This window comes from Primulina eburnea, chromosome 2 (genome assembly GCF_022965805.1).
Source record: "Primulina eburnea isolate SZY01 chromosome 2, ASM2296580v1, whole genome shotgun sequence".
Taxonomy (NCBI): Eukaryota; Viridiplantae; Streptophyta; class Magnoliopsida; order Lamiales; family Gesneriaceae; genus Primulina; species Primulina eburnea.
This window is the reverse complement of record NC_133102.1, coordinates 1,221,312-1,240,122: the sequence shown is the minus strand read 5'-3', so window position 1 is coordinate 1,240,122 and position 18,811 is coordinate 1,221,312. Positions and strand designations below refer to the sequence as shown.

General features: G+C 29.1%; 1 protein-coding gene and 1 long non-coding RNA gene across 4 annotated transcripts; both read right to left on the bottom strand.

Moving 5' to 3' along the window:
- Nucleotides 1-1,752: 1,752 nt before the first annotated feature.
- LOC140816977 (uncharacterized) lies at nucleotides 1,753-6,673 on the bottom strand. Of its 3 annotated transcripts, none has more exons than XM_073176508.1 (11): nucleotides 6,314-6,673; nucleotides 5,623-5,766; nucleotides 5,408-5,532; nucleotides 4,905-5,013; nucleotides 4,753-4,792; nucleotides 4,361-4,450; nucleotides 4,170-4,269; nucleotides 3,958-4,097; nucleotides 3,563-3,665; nucleotides 2,651-3,372; nucleotides 1,753-2,337 (listed from the first exon to the last, which is right to left on the bottom strand). In XM_073176508.1, exons 2-11 carry the CDS (start codon nucleotides 5,759-5,761, stop codon nucleotides 2,073-2,075), a joined length of 1,833 nt encoding a protein of 610 aa, XP_073032609.1. In that variant the 5' UTR covers nucleotides 5,762-5,766; nucleotides 6,314-6,673; the 3' UTR covers nucleotides 1,753-2,072. The 3 variants fall into 3 exon arrangements, with proteins under 3 accessions (XP_073032609.1, XP_073032601.1, XP_073032620.1); XM_073176500.1 differs by having other exon boundaries at nucleotides 5,623-5,803; nucleotides 6,314-6,672; XM_073176519.1 differs by having other exon boundaries at nucleotides 1,754-2,337; nucleotides 5,408-5,517; nucleotides 5,623-5,803; nucleotides 6,314-6,671.
- Nucleotides 6,674-16,108: 9,435 nt separating this feature from the next.
- LOC140816971 (uncharacterized) lies at nucleotides 16,109-17,396 on the bottom strand. Its single transcript, XR_012114701.1, has 2 exons — nucleotides 17,275-17,396; nucleotides 16,109-16,700 (listed from the first exon to the last, which is right to left on the bottom strand). It is a non-coding gene; the product is annotated as an uncharacterized lncRNA (long non-coding RNA).
- Nucleotides 17,397-18,811: the final 1,415 nt, after the last annotated feature.

The following is an 18,811-nucleotide window of genomic DNA, read 5'->3' as shown; positions in this document are numbered from 1 at the left end:
TACGACTGGAATTTCTTTTTAATTAATTGTTTTGTTTTAATTTAATTTAACGAGTTCATGAAATCATCTTTTTTAATTGAATACAAAAACATTTGGAATTTTACGTAAGTTCGAACTAACGTCTCTCTCTAAAAAATAACCTACCCCTGCAGGTAGTGCCCACACAGGATCTCAGCCATTGATTTACATAGTGATTAAATTTAGGCCTTTGATCACCTCATGGGGTGTATGTGTGTTTAAATCTGGGCCTTTGATCACCTCATGAGGGCAGTGCCTCACAAGGTAGGGTGAAATGAACCGTTCATGTCACATTATTGTCGAGTTACTCGAAAGTTTAGAGATAATGTCACTCAATCGTTACATTTTTTTTTTTGAGAATCGTATAATTCAAATGTGTAATGATAAAAACTATCTATTCAACTTGTATAGTTACAAACATATTAAATGTGTATTATTCACTACAACATAAAGTAGTAATTCTTTAAAGGCTTTTTCCATATTCCACAACTAATCATCAATAATTGAATTCATGTTCATACTATGTTATGTCTATTATTGTGAACACCCACCAAAAATATAATGAAAAATCAAAATCAATCTATTTCAAATAATCTATAGATTAATTTTATACTATGTTATTGGTAAACATTATACATAAAATTACTTGAATTTTAATGTATTAAATCATGAATTATTGTTAGTGCGGTGGCCATTCTTGACTAACCTTAAATGAAGGGAAATGTGCCCATCTTTATCCTCAAAATGAAATGTCATTAAATATCAGCGGCGGAGTTAGGATGGAAAATTTTAATTTTTTTATATTTAGAATTATTTTTCCTAAAAAAATCTAGAATCACAAAGGAAACGGGAAAAAAATAATATTTTTCAAATTTATAGTTAATCACATTTATTACCTATAACCGTGCATATGGGGGTTCATCTGTGTGTATTGAAATAGTTTAATTTTTTTGGAAGAACTATATTAAATTATTTAAAACTTTCATGAAAAGTTGATGACTCCAAAGTATTAATGATTTGGGACAAGGAAGTGGTGGCCACTTGACCAACTTTATTGAACAATTATTTAACCAAGCCATTATTAAGCAACTAGCAAGTAAATTAATTAACCAAGCCATTATCACTTCATCCTGCACACTAGGGGTGTTCATCGGTCGGTTCGGTTCGGTTCGGTTTTCGGTTTTTTATTTCGGTTTTTTATTTCGGTTTTCGGTTTTACAAATATATAATCCGATATCCGAACCATTTTTCTTCGGTTCGGTTCGGTTTTGTACCGAAATGGTTCGGTTATTTCGGTCGGTTATTTCGGTTTTGATACAATTATTAAATTAATAATATAAATATATTATAAAATATAATATTTTATTTTTTTAAATGATTTCTTAGTAAAATATTTAAATATAAAGTACAAATAAATTACATAAACAACAATCAACTAAATATTATTCAAAATAAATGTTCATTCACTAATATCATCTCAATAAATAATATAAAATAAAAATAACATTATTAATTTAATTAAATTTCGGTTTTTTCGGTCGGTTCGGTTTTGACATTTATAATCTGAAACCGAACCAAATTAATTTCGGTTTTAATATTTATATCCGAATTATAAAATTCGGTTTTCGGTTCGATTTAGTGTTCGGTTTTTTGGGTTTGGATTTTCGGTTTTTTCGGTTTTATCCGAAGTTTGAACACCCCTACTGCACACATTGTAACCAAAAAAAATATCTTTTGATGGTATCAGAACTCACTCTGAAATCTATATTCTGAGTTCTTTAGTTTATATGAGCCAAAAATCTCAGATAGTTCTGTTAGAGCAGTGTAGAATTTAAATTTTTGACGATTCTGAAAACAAAATGACACACCTAAATCAGCATGACTGCAAAGCAGTACAAGCTTAAACAAAAGTCGATCTTGTGACAGTCACCAATAGCAGTTCTTGTGCATTCTTCCATGCAATATGAGCTGCATAAAAATGTGTTGATGCACAAAATCTTGTCTAAAACTTCTCCCCCTCCGAATCCGATGAATTTCAGTAGTTGCTTCGCTCTTTAGTTCCCAGAAATGGAATGGAAGCAACAATATCGATATCTCTTCTTGTTTCTTGTCTTAGTCTTGATATGTCCATTCGTCTTGTTTATACTAGCATTCATGGTGCGACTCTCTGTCATCTTCTCACTGAGTGGTGATCCAGTTTTCTGGTCTATAAAAGAGCCTGAAGCAACATGCTTGGTGTGAGAGAAGGATTCATCATGTGAAGCTGGTGCATCGTGGCTTTGGTTTGTTCCCTTTGAGTAAGGTGTGGACTTTTCAAGCCTGAAGCAAGATTTTCATGAGAAAAATTAGAGCAGAGTACGTTTGGCTCAACTTGATATTGCACACTTGGGAGTACAGGACTTTATTTTGTGACAAGAAAGTGAGAGCTAAATCATATTATTATTTATTTGTCTGAACAGATGGTGTTTGATTACGGGACTTGATGGAAGCCATAAATAACTAAGACCAAAAAAGTAATGTGAATTGTGGGTTAAGGACAGTAGCTAGCAAGAACAAAATTGCAAACAAGCATTAATTTTACTGAAATTTGTTGTCTTAAATATCAAATTCATGTTCCTTATATATTTCGTACCTGGAAGCATGATGGTCAGAGCTGTTTCTGAGTTCTTGTGAGGTTGTTTCTATTGATTCCGTTCTTGAGGATTCACAATTCTCGCTTATTCTGAACATCCGATCAGCTTCGGAGCACGGAGATTCTTCCACATCATGTTTCTCTAAATTCGCTCTTGTATGGATTTTGGGATGAAATTTTTCTTGTTTACCGTTAGTCTCCCGATACATGTAAATGATCTTTTCCAATGTTTCGAGAGCTTGTTCAACCTCTGAACTGACAATCATATTCTTCGTCTTTAAATTTTCTGCAATTTCATGGGTTGTTACTGAAATTTGTTCTACCTCTTGGCCTGTAAAAATTTCCTTGCCAGCCCTTTCCGTAATTTCTCTACTTGAATCATCACAAGATTTCTCAATATTCTCGAGTAATGATTTGCTTCCTTTAGTACTGTTTTCCTCAAACTCCTCGATTTCATCACTTGTATTTCGATCTACATTCACCACGTACTTTGAGGCAATAACAGAGTCATCACGACCATTATTCGACTCAGAATGATTATATTCAAATTCTTTTGTCCCTTGTTGTTCAAGCTCAATGGCCGTGCTTTGTTTCAGATTTTCTTGTTCAGGGGATTCAACTGATGTATTTCCCATAAAAAGAGCCTCGCGGATACGAGAGTACAAGGGTTCTTTCAAGGCCTCTAAAAATTTTTCATCACCTTCCGAAACAGAAGCAACTTCCTGCAGTTGTCCCAAGACAACTTAGATAAGAGCCGTGCTAACGAACAGCATGAAGTAAAATAATATGCTGGTGTCCATTTGATTAAAGGGACGACAGTGTATCCAACCAAGAAAGTTTTCCCATCTATTATTAATCATACGATCATATCAATCAATAGATGCCTTTAACAAAGCAATTTTCAAAATTTACCTTTTTATAGAGCTTAAAACCACTACCTACAAGCTGCCTCGAGATAAAATTGATTAATGCCGGAGGAACGAAGTCCAACTTGAGATCCATGTTTGCAATTGTCCTGTGAAATTGGAAACACTGTGACCGGAGTCGGGGTGATCGAGAAAATATTCAATTCGAAAATGAAATAATGACACTAATTTCTGAACTGTTTTATTTTGTTGTTGGCTTGAAATGGGAATGGAAAAATGGAATTTAAGGCAAAATTGATTCACCCATTTTCTGAAAGTAGTATAGCAAAGATTGCTTCATACATATTTTTATGCACACATACTTCCAGGTCTAAGGCAAGAGCGATGGAAGTTTCTGGATATACACAAACTAGGATAATGCAATATAGTTTTATGTCCTACCTGAAGAAGCTTCTATCTGCAGTAACTTTCTGTATAGCAAAGCCTCCCACCAAGTCTATTCTTACTACATCCTGTGCATTAGGTATCCCATCTCGAGTGAACCCATGAGTACGAATGTCAATCACCTCTGAGTCGGAGATCTGAAAATTTATCCATATTTATATTTCGAAGAAGAGAGCCATTTGTCTGACAAATAAATCATAATAATTTACCGAGTTGAGAAGCACCACGAGTAGACCATCCTGGAAATACTCAAATGCAAAACCATGTATTAGAGCCTCTCTACTGGAAAGTGGCCATGAAACCTTCATCCTTTCTTCCAAATAATTGGGCAGATATCAGCATTTTATAGCCATGATCCACATCCATAACTACAGCAAAAATTATGGGTAGCAACACATACCTCACCAATGATATGTTTTCACCTGTTCTAACTCTTCGTAAACATTGGGAAGAGACGACTTTGAATGTGGGAATTGCAATTTGAGGCCACCTGGAAGGATAAAGCTGGCAGCATTGTTATATATTCAAACACGGAAGAAATAAAGGATTTTGGGAAACAACATTTTGCATCTGTGGATAAATATACATCACAATCTCCATTACAATTTTCCAATATTTATTTTCATCTCTCCTAACATAATGATTACATTAAATTTTTATTTCCCAAAAATACTCAAATATTATAAAACACACTCAATATAAAATTTTAAGATACCAAAAAAACTAATATATATCATGAGCTCGGAATGGACAGAAATGAAAACAAACATTGCCATACAAGTTAACTCGTACCATTTTTGATACAGATCTGACTCCCATGAAATACACAGACCTGTCAGAGACGAAGAAATGTCTTCACAAATATGGCGATCCGTAAAGTGGTAATGCATTTCATATAACACTCTGAAAAAAGGCAAATATCTGAGTATTTAAGTTTATCTTACAAACATCGAGAGGTCCATCCACATAGCCTTCAACAAGCAGTGAATGAAATGGAGTGCCCTCTGGTCCTTCTCGATACATAACTCGAAATTCTTCTGTGTCTTCTTTTACCTAAAAAAAGGAATGTTAAACATACTTGCTACCCTAAACCCAGATAAGATGTATATCTACAGTCAATGATAAAGTAAATCAATACGAGCCATCATGGATAATCAACTAACATACTAGAAAAAAGAGCTTTCAAAAGCTAGATAAAATTTCCCTGTCCAGATAGGACTAAAGCAAAAATATAGGAAGGCCAAAATGTCAAAGTTTAATCTTTTAGAGCTTTCACATGCCAAATGTTGAATCTCAAGGTGACAAATTTTTCACAAAATCTCAATAAAAAAACAAACCAACAGCAATTCAAAAAAAATAATAATAAGATGGCGGCATCATTGATCGAGTTCATATTAGAAAGATTGCAGATAAAAAACATTTGGTAAAGGGAAGACGGGCAGCATACTTTCCAGCCACGATGTATATCCTTGCTGCTTGATTTTGTCGCACTCCTCAACATTTCTAGGAATTTAGAAACTTCCTTGCTTTTTCTTTCCACAACGTTATCCAGATATTCTGAATGTAATGTAACTAAAATCATAATATTCCATAAACGTAAACTTTGTACATTAATAATTGAGTTATATATGCATCAGACAATTCAGCTATCAAAAAACAAACCTTCGAACTGAAAATCTGATGATTCTAAAATTTGCTTCTTCACAAGGGTCTTAATTGTCTCATCATTTGTCAAGTCAGGAGATGCTAAAGTCTTATCCAGATTGCTTCTATAATCAGATATATCACCTTTCCTCTCCATATTCGCTATCAAATCAAAAGGGGGAAAACTCCCACGGAATATCTAATTATCAAAACAAACAAATTGATATCTATTGATTATGGACATACAAGTGCACTACAACAAAACGAAATATTATTTTTCGAGTCCAAACTAAAAGGGCATAATCTATAAGCCATAAAATAAACTATTTGAATATGAAACACAAAATTTAAAACAAAAATTTTGAGATTTTCTCAAATCATCACACTAAGTAGATAAAGTAAAAAAAACAAGCAATTGGTGCCGTTATAACTATTTACATTATGACTCATCTAAGATGTATTCATATTACATAAACAGACCATAAAATTTCATAAAACCAACCGTAGCAGTACAATAAATGAATGATTCAATAAATTCTCGCCAAGATTTAATCTTTCAAAGCACCCATTAATATAGAACGCAAACCGAAAATACTCAATCTACTAATTGTTTGAATAACCTTCAAATAGCACAACGAATATGTGTACAAATCTCATAAGCAAAACCAATAAGATTCAACAAATTGCCATAAAAAGCAGGTAAACTCACTTGCAGCTGTATTCAATAAAAAAACCCAATTGATTTTGATAAATTTCTGAACTCCGAATAGGCTGGACTTGGGATTGAAGAAGATGAATCGCAAACAGAGATGATCGCAAGAGGGGTCGAGTCAAACCAGCTGATACTTTCTATACAAGCCTAAAATAGGTCTCTCTTGAACACTACGAATTCGCATACACGAGGCAGAAGAGAATGGTGCGGCATCAGATTCTTGAATGTTCTTCGAACTGTGCGTTTGTGGTAGAAAATTCAGGAATATATTCAATGCACGGCGAACTGTTTCTTGTTCTAGAGTGGAGGGTTAATTAGTTGACAGCTTATTAAATACTGGCTCCAAAATCTTTTGAGGAACTAATCGGAAAATAAAAATATTTTGATATTAAATCTCTGGCGTTTAGTTGGAAACAGTCGAGAAATGAAAGATTTTACCGTTGACCGACTGAGATTTAAGGATTTTAATGGATAGTTGCTGTTTGCATGTCAAATCGATTTTTTTTAAAAAAAATTGATTTTTAATAAGTTTTTTTTAAAAAAAAAATAGTGAATCTAATTTCAATGATTTTTTTTTAATTTTTTATTTTTGCAATTTGATAATTATGTCACCTCCAGAACTATCCTCTAGGATTATTTGGTATGTTAGTTTGTGAAATAAAATACAAGGAATTAATAAAGTTGATAAATAATATTACAGTAATTTACGAAATTGTTAAGGGATAGGATGAGAATTAGGAAAGTGGTCACATCACCGTATTTTTCACGCTTAATATAGTATAGAGATATTTACAACTATTTTATTTTATTTTATTTTTTCATTTTATTCAAGGAATTGTCTCATATTTAAGTGGTATTATCCTAATTTAATTAGGATCTATGCTTATTATTAGCAAATTATATAGTTCCTTTGCAACTTTAGAGGCTAGGGACAACAGATATAGAACAAGGCAAAAACTTGTGTGAGACGGTCTCACGAGTCGTATTTTGTGAGACGGATCTTTTATTTGAGTCATCCATGAAAAATTGTTACTTTTTATGCTAAGAGTATTAGTTTTTATTGTGAATATCGATAGGATTGACATGTCTTACAGATAAAGATTCGTGAGACTGTGTCACAAAAAACCTAGTCATAGAACAATTCAACAAATATAATATAAATCTATTATTCTATTATATATCTAAATATGTGACTTTATATGTGAATTTCCCATTTACCCCTTATTAATTACTTGTGTTACATTAATTTCTTATTTAAATTTGTCTTTTTTTCCCTCTCCTTATTAATTACCCCTTTATTAATTACTTGTGTTACATTAATTTTTTATTTAAATTTGTCTTTTTTTATCTCCTTATTAATTACTTGTTTTACAATGTGCTTTCCCACTTATTTATCTTATTAAGTGAGTGTCTTTTTTTCCTCCTTATTCATATTTTAAATATGCGTGATTATTAATATTTAATTTTTTATGTCTACACACATTATAATATTTTATTTTTATCCGATGATATCTTTTCATTATTAATTGAGTGTCTTTTTTTCCTCCTTATTCATATTTTAAATATGCGTGATTATTAATATTTAATTTTTTATGTCTACACGCATTATAATATTTTATTTTTATCCGATGATATCTTTCATTATTAATTGAGTGTCTTTTTTTCCTCCTTATACATATTTTAAATATGTGTGATTATTAATATTTAATTTTTTTTATATCTACACACATTATAATGTTTTATTTTATCCAATGATATATTTTCATTATGTGAATTAGTATTTGAGGTTTTTTGTGCCTACCCACATTATAATATATTATTTTTAATCCAATGATTTAGATTTTTAATGCACATTAATTTCTTATTTAAATTTGTCTTTTTTTTCTCTCCTTATTAATAACTTGTTTTACAATGTGCATTCTCACTTATCTCCTTATTAATTGAGTGTATGTTTTTCCTCCTTATTCATATTTTAAACATATGTGATTGTTAATATTTAATTTTTTTATGTCTACACACATTATAATATGTTATTTTTATTCTATGATATCTTTTCATTATGTGAATAGGTATGTAGTTTTTTTTGTGCCTACCCACATTCTAATATGTTATTTTTAATACAATTATTTAGATTTTTTATTTATCTTTTCATTATGTAAATTAAATTAATTAAAGTTTAAAAATAACTCATTATCGTTTGTGACGTGGACTATAACTTATGCGTTTAAAAAAATATTTTTAGCAAAGGTTTATATTAAAAAATATTTTAACAAAATATGGTCAAAAAATTTATTATGATATAATTTTTTTATAAAAATATTTTTAAATTTTTAAATCTATTTACTTGTGACAATTCGTTATAATTTATGTGTTTAATTAAATTTTTTTGCAACCGAAATTTTTTTACGGTTTATATTTATAAATTATTTAAAGAAAACATGTAAAAGATCATTGTGATTTGAGCCGTCGATTTGGGTTGAAATTTTGTCGACTCATTTAAAGGTGAGCCTAAATGAGCTCGCACGAGTTTATATTAAATATCTATATATCTAATATTATCGATTTTGAATCATGAATTATTGATATAAAATGGAAAATATCATTTTGATTTTAAAATTGTGATATTACTGTGTTGTCTAAAAATTGTGGGTTGTCGAGACATTTTGGCAGTCACTCAAGAGTGCCAAAGTTGACATTTGAGTTTTATTTTTGGATTCCTGACAATATGTTCGTCAACATATTATTTTTAAGTTCGTTTTATCAGTATCGTGAGGAGTAAATTTGTTTATTACAATAAATAAATATTATCATCTCTTTAAATTAATATTCACTTTCATGTATGTGTCTTGGTAAAATGAGGAACAATAAATTCAAGAAAATGAATACACAAAAGTCTGGGGCGAAACCAACATTATATGGTAGCGGGAATTAATATATAATTTTTTGAATTTATCGATGTTAAGACGATGTATAACAAATCTTATATCATAATATATAAAATTTCAAACTTATAAATGAAATAAATCGAACATATATGAAATATATAAAATTTCATTACATATACGATCAAGTAATTATTTATAATTGTATTTTATTATACAAGAGTTCTTGTCAAACTCATCTAACATCTATTAAATCAGCAAACTAAAGAGCGAGTCAATTAAACTAATCGAGTAACCATATATTCTTGAATTTCTTAATTAATTTTTTATCTTGATAATTTGTTTCATTTAATATTTTAAGATACCGGCACTATAACTAAAGACATATTTTTTTAAAATGTTCATGAAGACTCAATCACTAACTCATATGGAAAAACATTTATCTATATATTGTATTGAAAATATTCTAATTAATTCAGCGCATGTGCTGAAAATTTTATAATTAATTAAGAAAAATTCATTTACAATAATCATATTTAATCTTTTTAGACTAACATCATTTATTTCATAAGATATTCATCGCAATTATTTATTTATATGTTAATCTTTAAATCTGAATTATGATGTCTATTGTTTTTCTAAAAGTTCTTAAATAATGATTTAATACATTTATTCAACACTTCAATATTAACATTATAAAATATATTAAGTTTATATTGTATGTGTGCAACATTTCTGATCATGATTATAAAAATTCAAAAAAAATATCTAAAAATGAATTAGGTAGAATATAAAAAATTACACAATTAATCAAAAGAGAGAAAATAAAAACTAAATAATTGTCTATTACATAATAAACTACTAATACCGACTTCTAAAGATTGAAGTCGATGAGAGTGGAAGCACTATGTACTTAAAAATAAAAAGCTAATGCTTGAATGAGTCATACTGCAAAGTTAGTGAAGTAAAAACGAAGGACAAAATGAGTTAATAAAAATATTATAACGGACTAACTTGAATGAATCTCGTATATATAAATATCTCACTTGGTCCCACATTATGTTTTGTCATTGTACAAAGCGAAAGTTCATCAGTATTCTATATTTTCTTATTTTTCTCTTGATTTCAAATTTAATTTCATCATCTATTGATCTTTAGAGATATATTAGAATTTTTTCTAAACATCTAATCTTAAATTTGATCAATTAAAAAAATAATTATTATACTTTGTATATAATAATAAATAGATTAATATATTTGAAGATAGAAAAAGTAACGAATTGAGAAGAATAAAAAATGATGTTAGAATTAATACTATAATTATCTAATTTCGATATTAAATTTAACATCCTATATTCGAAAATATGTTTATTGAGGTAAAGACTATGATGATAAACTAAAAACAATATTTTATTTATCATTGTAATGTAATCATAATAGGATCATTATTCGGAATCAGAAACTGATGTACTTTGACTTTTTAATTAAATTGTATAAACAATTCTTTCATTATTTTTAGTGGATATACATGTTAAATTTATTAAAATTAAATAGTAGAATTTAATGATGAATATGAATGTATTAATTCAACTTTCAATTTGGGTTTTGGGATTTTTTGAACATGCTATATATATATATATATATATATATATATATATATATATATATATATATATATATATATATATATATATATATTTTCTGATTTTTCGTTTATTTTAAATATAAATTTTCAAATAGACGAAAAATGATTTTTGTTCTCTATTACTTATGTAGAATATCAAGTATATATTCTACTCAAATGTCTTATAAATTCATATGATTTAGTAAAAGGTTATTTGCATAAACCTATTTGTTGGATACAATAATTGATCATGTTGGGTAGAGTAATTGAAATTTTGCGCTTGAGTTGTTGCACTATTTAAATGATTTGATTTGCACTGTTACCATAATCTATAGGTTTTGATAAAACAGTAAACGCTTGAGCCAACAATTGGTATCAGAGCCAAGATCGCGACTTTGATTTTCATTGATTGCAATTGATGCAATTATTAGGAGATAGATTGTTGGGTACAATAATTGTCCACGATGGATAGGCACTTGAGCTGTTATACGATTTAAAGATTTGACTTGCATCGTTAGTATCAGTTATAGCTTTTGGTAAAACGACAAACGCTCGATCCTACATTATTCAATTGTAAAGCTAGCAGAAACATGTTGCGTCAATTTTTTGTTTTGAATTAGTCCCTTACATGTTACTCGATTTTTAAATTTAGAAGCATTCTACAGTTTTCAAATATTATTATATATTGAATTATAATAAATCCATTTCAAATTGGATAAATATAGAATAAAAATCATGTAAATATTATTAACAAAAACATTTATATGAAATACTGGCTTGGTCGATAATCAAAATAAGAAATAAACAAATTTTGATCTTTGAGTGAGAAATAAGATGTTTAAAGAAAGTTATAATTGACACAATGAAATAGTGCACTTACATGCATTTGTCACTGTATTTTGCAACTAAAATATCAAAAATGTTTCCACATATTATTTTTATATCATATTTAAAATAATTAGGAATCCTGATTTTTATTATTTTGAGTTGACCTTTGTTACGAAAAATCATTGTGAATAAATTGTTGAAAATTCTTATATCTATGTATATCACATATTAATATATCAACCTAAGTTCAGGTATTAAAAAACTACAAAATAAACTTATTCATCTTCAATGTACACAAATTATATTGTAAATATATATGACAATTAAGACAATGAAGTAGAATATATATATATATGTTCACATATAACAAAATATATAGACAAGAAAAACAATAAAAAATATTTTTCTAGATATAAATATTTTTTAATAACTTTTTACATTGAGTTAGAGAAGATAAAAGAGAAAAAATATTAACTCTTTTGGGTTACACAAAAAATAGAAATGGAAGAAGTGTTTGTCATACAATGAATTAATTTTTCAAATTAAATGTATACTATAAAGTTATATTTACTACTCAAACCTTATAAATGCAATGAATTTTTCTCAAGATAAGGGTACACAAATGATCCCGTGAAGATATTTAAACAATTTAAAAAAATAATTATATTATTTTTCTGGATGTAATACCAATATGACATTAGTAATTTAATTGTGCTAATTATACTTATGAGTTAATATGAAATATTAAAATAAGTATAATAAGAGTCAGTAAAAAGATGATTTATCGTAAAAAAATATCATTATTATAAATTACAAACAAATGACAACATTTAATCAATATTTTTTTAAATCGGTCCATCAGTACTTTTTATTTGATGATAAATTATTATAATAATATGTAGTTTATAAGTTATCAAGTATAATTGGGTGTATTCAATTCAGTGTTTTGATGACTTTTAATGACTTTTTTAAATGATAGACTTTTATGGATTTGATAAATTTTTATTGACTTTTATAGAATCTCACAGATTTATAAACAGATTTATGTAGACTTTTTTGCAAGATTTTTATAGACTTTTGTGGATTTTTTTTTATAAAATTTTATAAATTTTGTACTTAACTATAACATGTGATTTTTTTATTGATTTCTTTGAACCAATAATTAATTGACATATATATTATATTCAGTTTGAAATTATTTTCAATATTTATATTAATAAATAAATTTACTTATTTAAAAGTTAAATCGTTTAATCCTTACATGTGTATATATGTGGGTTTATATGCATGTTTGTAAATTTTTTAAAATACATCAATTAATTAACATGTAACATTCTTTTTAAATTGATAAAATACATGTGAAAATAATATTATTTATTATTGTGTGAATATAATTTCGTATAAAAATATTATAGCTTACATATTAATTGAAAATACTAAAATGAATTTAAAAAATCATGGTTGTTACCAGACTATTTAATTATTAAGTATTAAGCAACATTTTTTTGATCATCTTTTATTATTATTGAATATTACATTAATTTGTATAAATCATAAATTAAAACTCACAAAATCAATTCTATAATTCAAAATTTCCCGTGAACAATCAGCCAAAAAATGAAAATTTTAAAAAGGAAAGATGAAAATATATATAGAGATACACTTCGGAAATTTGAGAGAATGATAGAAATAGATGAGAGGAGAGAAGATAGGAACATATGTGATGTGAAGCGACGGAAAAAAATAATTAGCTTGTGTATGAGTTAGAAGTTTTAAAAATCCATTCAAATCTTTGGGGTGAACCAAATACAATATTTTACAATTTTTAGTTGTACCTTAGGCTTTAAAACGTATGTCAATGAATTCCATGGAGTTATTAAAAGTTCATGGAAAATTTGAATACCTATAGACTTTTATAGAGTTTATAAAAGTCAATGTTGAATACCACTTGACTTTTTAAAACTCCATGAAAGTCTATTTTGAATACCACTAGACTTCTATAGAGTATGCAAAAGTCTTGATTGAATACCTCTAGATTTTTACAATCTACAAAAGTCATTAAAAGTCAATAAATTTCCCAAGTTGAACACACCCCCCGTGTCCAATAAATTAAAGGTAACTAGGAAATTAAAAGTATCTGGTAGAAATTATTGATAATTTACATGAAAGAGAATAATAATCAAATAACATTGTAAATAAAAAAATTGCAGATCATTGATTGTCAAAAAAGATTTGTAATAATTGAATATTTTAATAAAATATATGCATTATTGATAGAATATGACAACTAACAAAAAAAAAAAACAATATGATAAAAAATATATAAAAAAATTTTAGTAGTCTAATTTTTTTTAAAACTAAGAAAAATGTTTTTTTCCTAATTAGTTACATATGCTAATTAACACGATTGTCAAAATTTACAATACTATTATCATTACTTTTTGTTGAGTTAACTAATTTTATTTCAAATTATAATTATTTCAACATATGTTTTCTACGTGCAACGCACGTACATTATTTCTAGTATATATATATATATATATATATATATATATATATATATATATATATATATATATATATATATATATATTAAAAGAACTAATAATTATTTTAAAAAACCTCATGAAATTTATATCAATATTCGTCATTATTTAAAATATTAATGTCAATTAATTAATGGCATATCAACTAATAACAAGATAATAATGAGGATGAGTAATTAAAGGCGATGTTAAAAATACTTGTAACAATAAAGATGAGTAATTAAAGACGATATATATATATTAAAAGAACTAATAATTATTTTAAAAAAACCTCATGAAATTTATATCAATATTCGTCATTATTTAAAATATTAATGTCAATTAATTAATGGCATATCAACTAATAACAAGATAATAATGAGGATGAGTAATTAAAGGCGATGTTAAAAATACTTGTAACAATAAAGATGAGTAATTAAAGACGATATTAAAAGTGATATTGATTATAAATATTTGTAGAACACGTATATTTCTCTTGATTTTTCGATTTGAAACTTTAGTTTGAATTCTCAACCTCCTCTCAAACGAAGGTCCACCGTTATTACCATGATTATGTTCTCCTTTCAAGCCTATCCATCCTCCAATCGAGATCATTTCTCTTTATCGCGTCGGTAGCGCACGCCTTACGTAAAATACTTGAAACACCACCCACCTGGCCACCTCGAGAGCTCATCACACATTTAATTAGAGCCTCACCTCATTCGTGTAAATATCCGAGAATTCAATCCACATAATTCGATCTAGACCAATAAAAATCGGAGGACGAATAGGCTTGAGGAGAGGGGAGGACCAAATATTAGGTTAATATGAGACTTTGACGTTTGGAGCAAGTGCTTCATGCTAGTGAAACTAAAAGTGTGACACATTTACTTGTTATTATCATAAAAATTAACCATAAATATATCCAATCTTGTGGTAATCCCTCAAATGAAATATCGATAATTTAAAGAAACTTGTTATAATTAGTAATTGAAATATGGATAAATTTTTTTGATAAAAGTTCCACTGATGTACGTACATTTTTCTGAAAAATATCATTTAAATCAATTAGTCGATCTTGGCTGCTTTCCAGTCCATGGTCCATCGCATTCCTATCAAAGACTTCTACAATCAAAGCAGTTCGAAAAATATTGATGGCTTTGTTGAAGGCAATTGATGGCTTCGTAAAAGGCATTAATTGTTCTGCCGCATCTACTTCGATTGATCTACCATTTTAAAAAATATTTTAAAAAAAAAACACTAAACAAGTGGACAAATTGAAAAAAAAATAGACCCGATGAACCATTTTTTAAAAACATGACCTCTCCAAACATATATGAAATACAATAGATGATGTCGTTTGTTTTAAATCTTCCATGGGATTTGAAGTAAATCTTCACGATCCATTGTCGAATAATTTGATTTAGGACAATCGTCACTCAACTAATAACCAAGACATAAAACAAAACACACACATTCAACCAATCACAGCAACATATGGTTTTCCCACCTGCACGCGAACGGCGGATATCAGGGGGAACTTTCCCAAGGTTGTGGAAGCTATCAGTTCAGCTACGGATTCAACAAGATTGTGAGGTGTACACTCGGCGATTTCTTTAGCTATGCTGCACGAACACGGCCAAATTATCGAAGAATCATCTTAACTAGCACAGGCAATATCAAAGACTGCGACAATTGGGTCATGGGGTAGAGTTTGCTAGCTTTCTGTGCGACGATTTATAGGTAATGGTAATCAAAGTTAAAGATTAACTTTACATAGTTTTTGGCAGTCACAAGTTTTATCACAAAGCTAAATGTTCGATCCTACACAACATATAAAAATAAGGCCAATGTTTATAAACACAGAGCAGAGCAAGTAGCCATAATTTTCAGTTTAAACATCATATCACACCCTGAAACCAAAACTGATCTGTTGAAGAAAAGCATGGGAAGCAATAAAACCAGAGCCTCGACAGACTAGTTCGTACAGTCAGTTTTCTTCGTAGTTTGAGCCTCGGGAAACAGCCTATTGAACACTAATTAAGGGAGGAAAAATCCTGCTAACTGCAAGAAACCAACCACCAAAATAATACGGAGACAACATGTAAACACTGGATATTGAATTTAGTGTCAAAACTATGTTGTGACAAGTGACTCCAGTTTAAACTTTTAGCTAAATCATCTGAAATATATTATCTAATTGTTAGATAAGATAACCTTTGAAGTTCGAACAGTACAGCTCAGCTGCTAAAGAACTCAAAGATTCAATGTCGAATTTTTGGTGAGCAGACTTCCCCATTCCAAACTCATGCATCTCTAAACTCCTAGTTATGTCTCACTGAGATCTATAGCAGTATAACTGATGGTATCTGATAGGTCATCCGAATTACCGGCAGCTCGAAGATCCACCCAGGCATCAACCTCTATCAAGAATTTCTGACCCAACACCCGTTCATCGGGCTTTACCCCGTGGTACCCATGGAACTTTAAACCCCTCAACACAAGCTTGTCTCCCTTTGGCATTTCTACATAAGATGCGGCCGCAACAGGTAAAAACGATGGCTAGAATTAGGATACACTACTCCGACAACACTTTGGTGACAAATCAAGTACCATATAGCACAAATAATAATAATTAAAAGTGTCTCTCGTAAAAAGAAGTGCAGAGAATAGGCTACAGGAGTACATGATCTCGAAAATTTCTTGCGCATTAGTCCGACTGAGAAATTTTGAGCTCAAACACGAGCACATAAATAATTTTTCAAGCTCATTCGCAGATTCCCTGATCATGTGTCTTGGGCCTTAGCTAATAAAATCATGGATTCGACAGATAACAATCACACAAAGAAGACACCATTCAACAAATTTCAAAAAAAAAATCAATACAGGGAGATTAGGACACCTGATGGAAGTTAGGGATTTGAAGTAATACTAGTAAAATCAGCTCTCCCAAAAAAACTAGATCCTCTGAACAAATTATAAGCAACCCGCGCTTGCGTTTGTGCGTGATATTGAATATGTGCAAAAAGATTAACCAGATTCCAGCTACAAACATGTAGATTACGTTGCACAGAGAACAGAGATGGGTGACGTACTCACCATGGCCGGGTGACGTCGTGAGGATGGAATTCGCTGGTCCGGTAAGGTGACGCAGTGCTTCAAAAGTTCATGCGTTCGCGACGTATTTGGTTTCCTAAATGGGCCTTACCCAAGGCAAGACTTATGGGTTAATGTGATGTTATTACAATCCAACGGGCCAATTTTTCTTTGGTTTTAGCAAACAACAATTCAATTTTTTTTATTTTTTATTTTTATGTTGGTTGAGGAGTTTGTTATTTTTTAGCAAAAAACAACCCGATATTTCTAGTTGGAAGAGGAGTTTGTAATAAAACAAAAACTAATGTGAGACAATAAATATCCTTAAACAACCCGAATATCGTAATTGAATCACACATAATAAATTATTTTATATATCAAAAGTATTATTTTTTATTTATTATACTCGCTTAACGAATAAATATCCTTAAAATTGTATCACAAGAGAACTAATATTGTTATAATTAGATCTCGAACTCAATAATTGATCTCAAATTCAATACCTCGATGTTATTAGACACACGATTTTGACAATAATATCTGTGAAATGGATTTATTTAATATTTTAAATAATATTAATAATATTTTTAACATAACATATAATATTTTTTAGAACCAATTGAATAAGATATCCGTCTCCAATAACTCAAACACTCTTGGAGACCATCACTCTGACATTGTTGCACTCATGGTGTATAATGAATTAATGACCAAATCCAAATTGAATAAAAATATAATTCACCCCACAATTATTTTAAATGGGCATTCATCTCAAAGGACCAAACACGCACCAAAATTAACATCGAACCGATATTAAGATAGATCAGACAAATCTTGATTTGTTTGGAGACGACAACAACAATAATGTATATAAACGCATTACTTGTAATGGTTTTTTGGATAGTGAAAAAAAATATTTATATAATTACTACTTTACCTAACTTGGACAAAAGATTCTGCTCTCACTAAATCCCAAAAAAGGTAACAAAAAAATATTAGGTTTTTTGGGTGGCCTTCACATTTGTTTTTTTAAATTTCTCGTTGGTTCTTACTTAATCGGCGGTGTGTGCCATATAAGAATTGGTCATTGTCAAACTTAGTGACCGATTGATTAAATCAAATGGAGTAAAATACACGTAGATTTAATTTAAAAAAAAAATAGTGAGACGTGAATGTTTTACATGATATTATAGGATTACAACCTAAAAAGGTAGGTTTTTACTTTCTTTTTCAATGACGCGGGATTCGACAATCGCTATTCTTTAATGTGTACTGAGTAAATTAATACCCAGACTAACGTAATTAGCTTGTAAACTACGTTAATCAGGTAAATCACATTAGACATGATCTGTTAAACATGTTAGTTCAATAAGATGTTGGAATGAAAAATCGAACTCATGATAATTTGTCAAAAGCTTATAGGACGTAAGTTAGACATTTTATATAACAAACATTGAATTGGACGACACCAATCAAAATTAAATGCCCAGCTGTAAACAATAACTTAGTCTGGTTTTATACGCTAATAATGTCACACACA

Excerpts from the sequence above, each read along its gene's own strand:
- LOC140816977 (XM_073176508.1), bottom strand. The coding sequence starts at position 5,761 with ATGGAGAGGAAAGGTGATATATCTGATTATAGAAGCAATCTGGATAAG. Across the intron at positions 5,014-5,407 it reads ATATACATCGTGGCTGGAAA|GTAAAAGAAGACACAGAAGA; the intron begins GTATGCTGCCCG and ends TCCTTTTTTTAG. Across the intron at positions 4,793-4,904 it reads GGATGGACCTCTCGATGTTT|GTCTGTGTATTTCATGGGAG; the intron begins GTAAGATAAACT and ends CGTCTCTGACAG.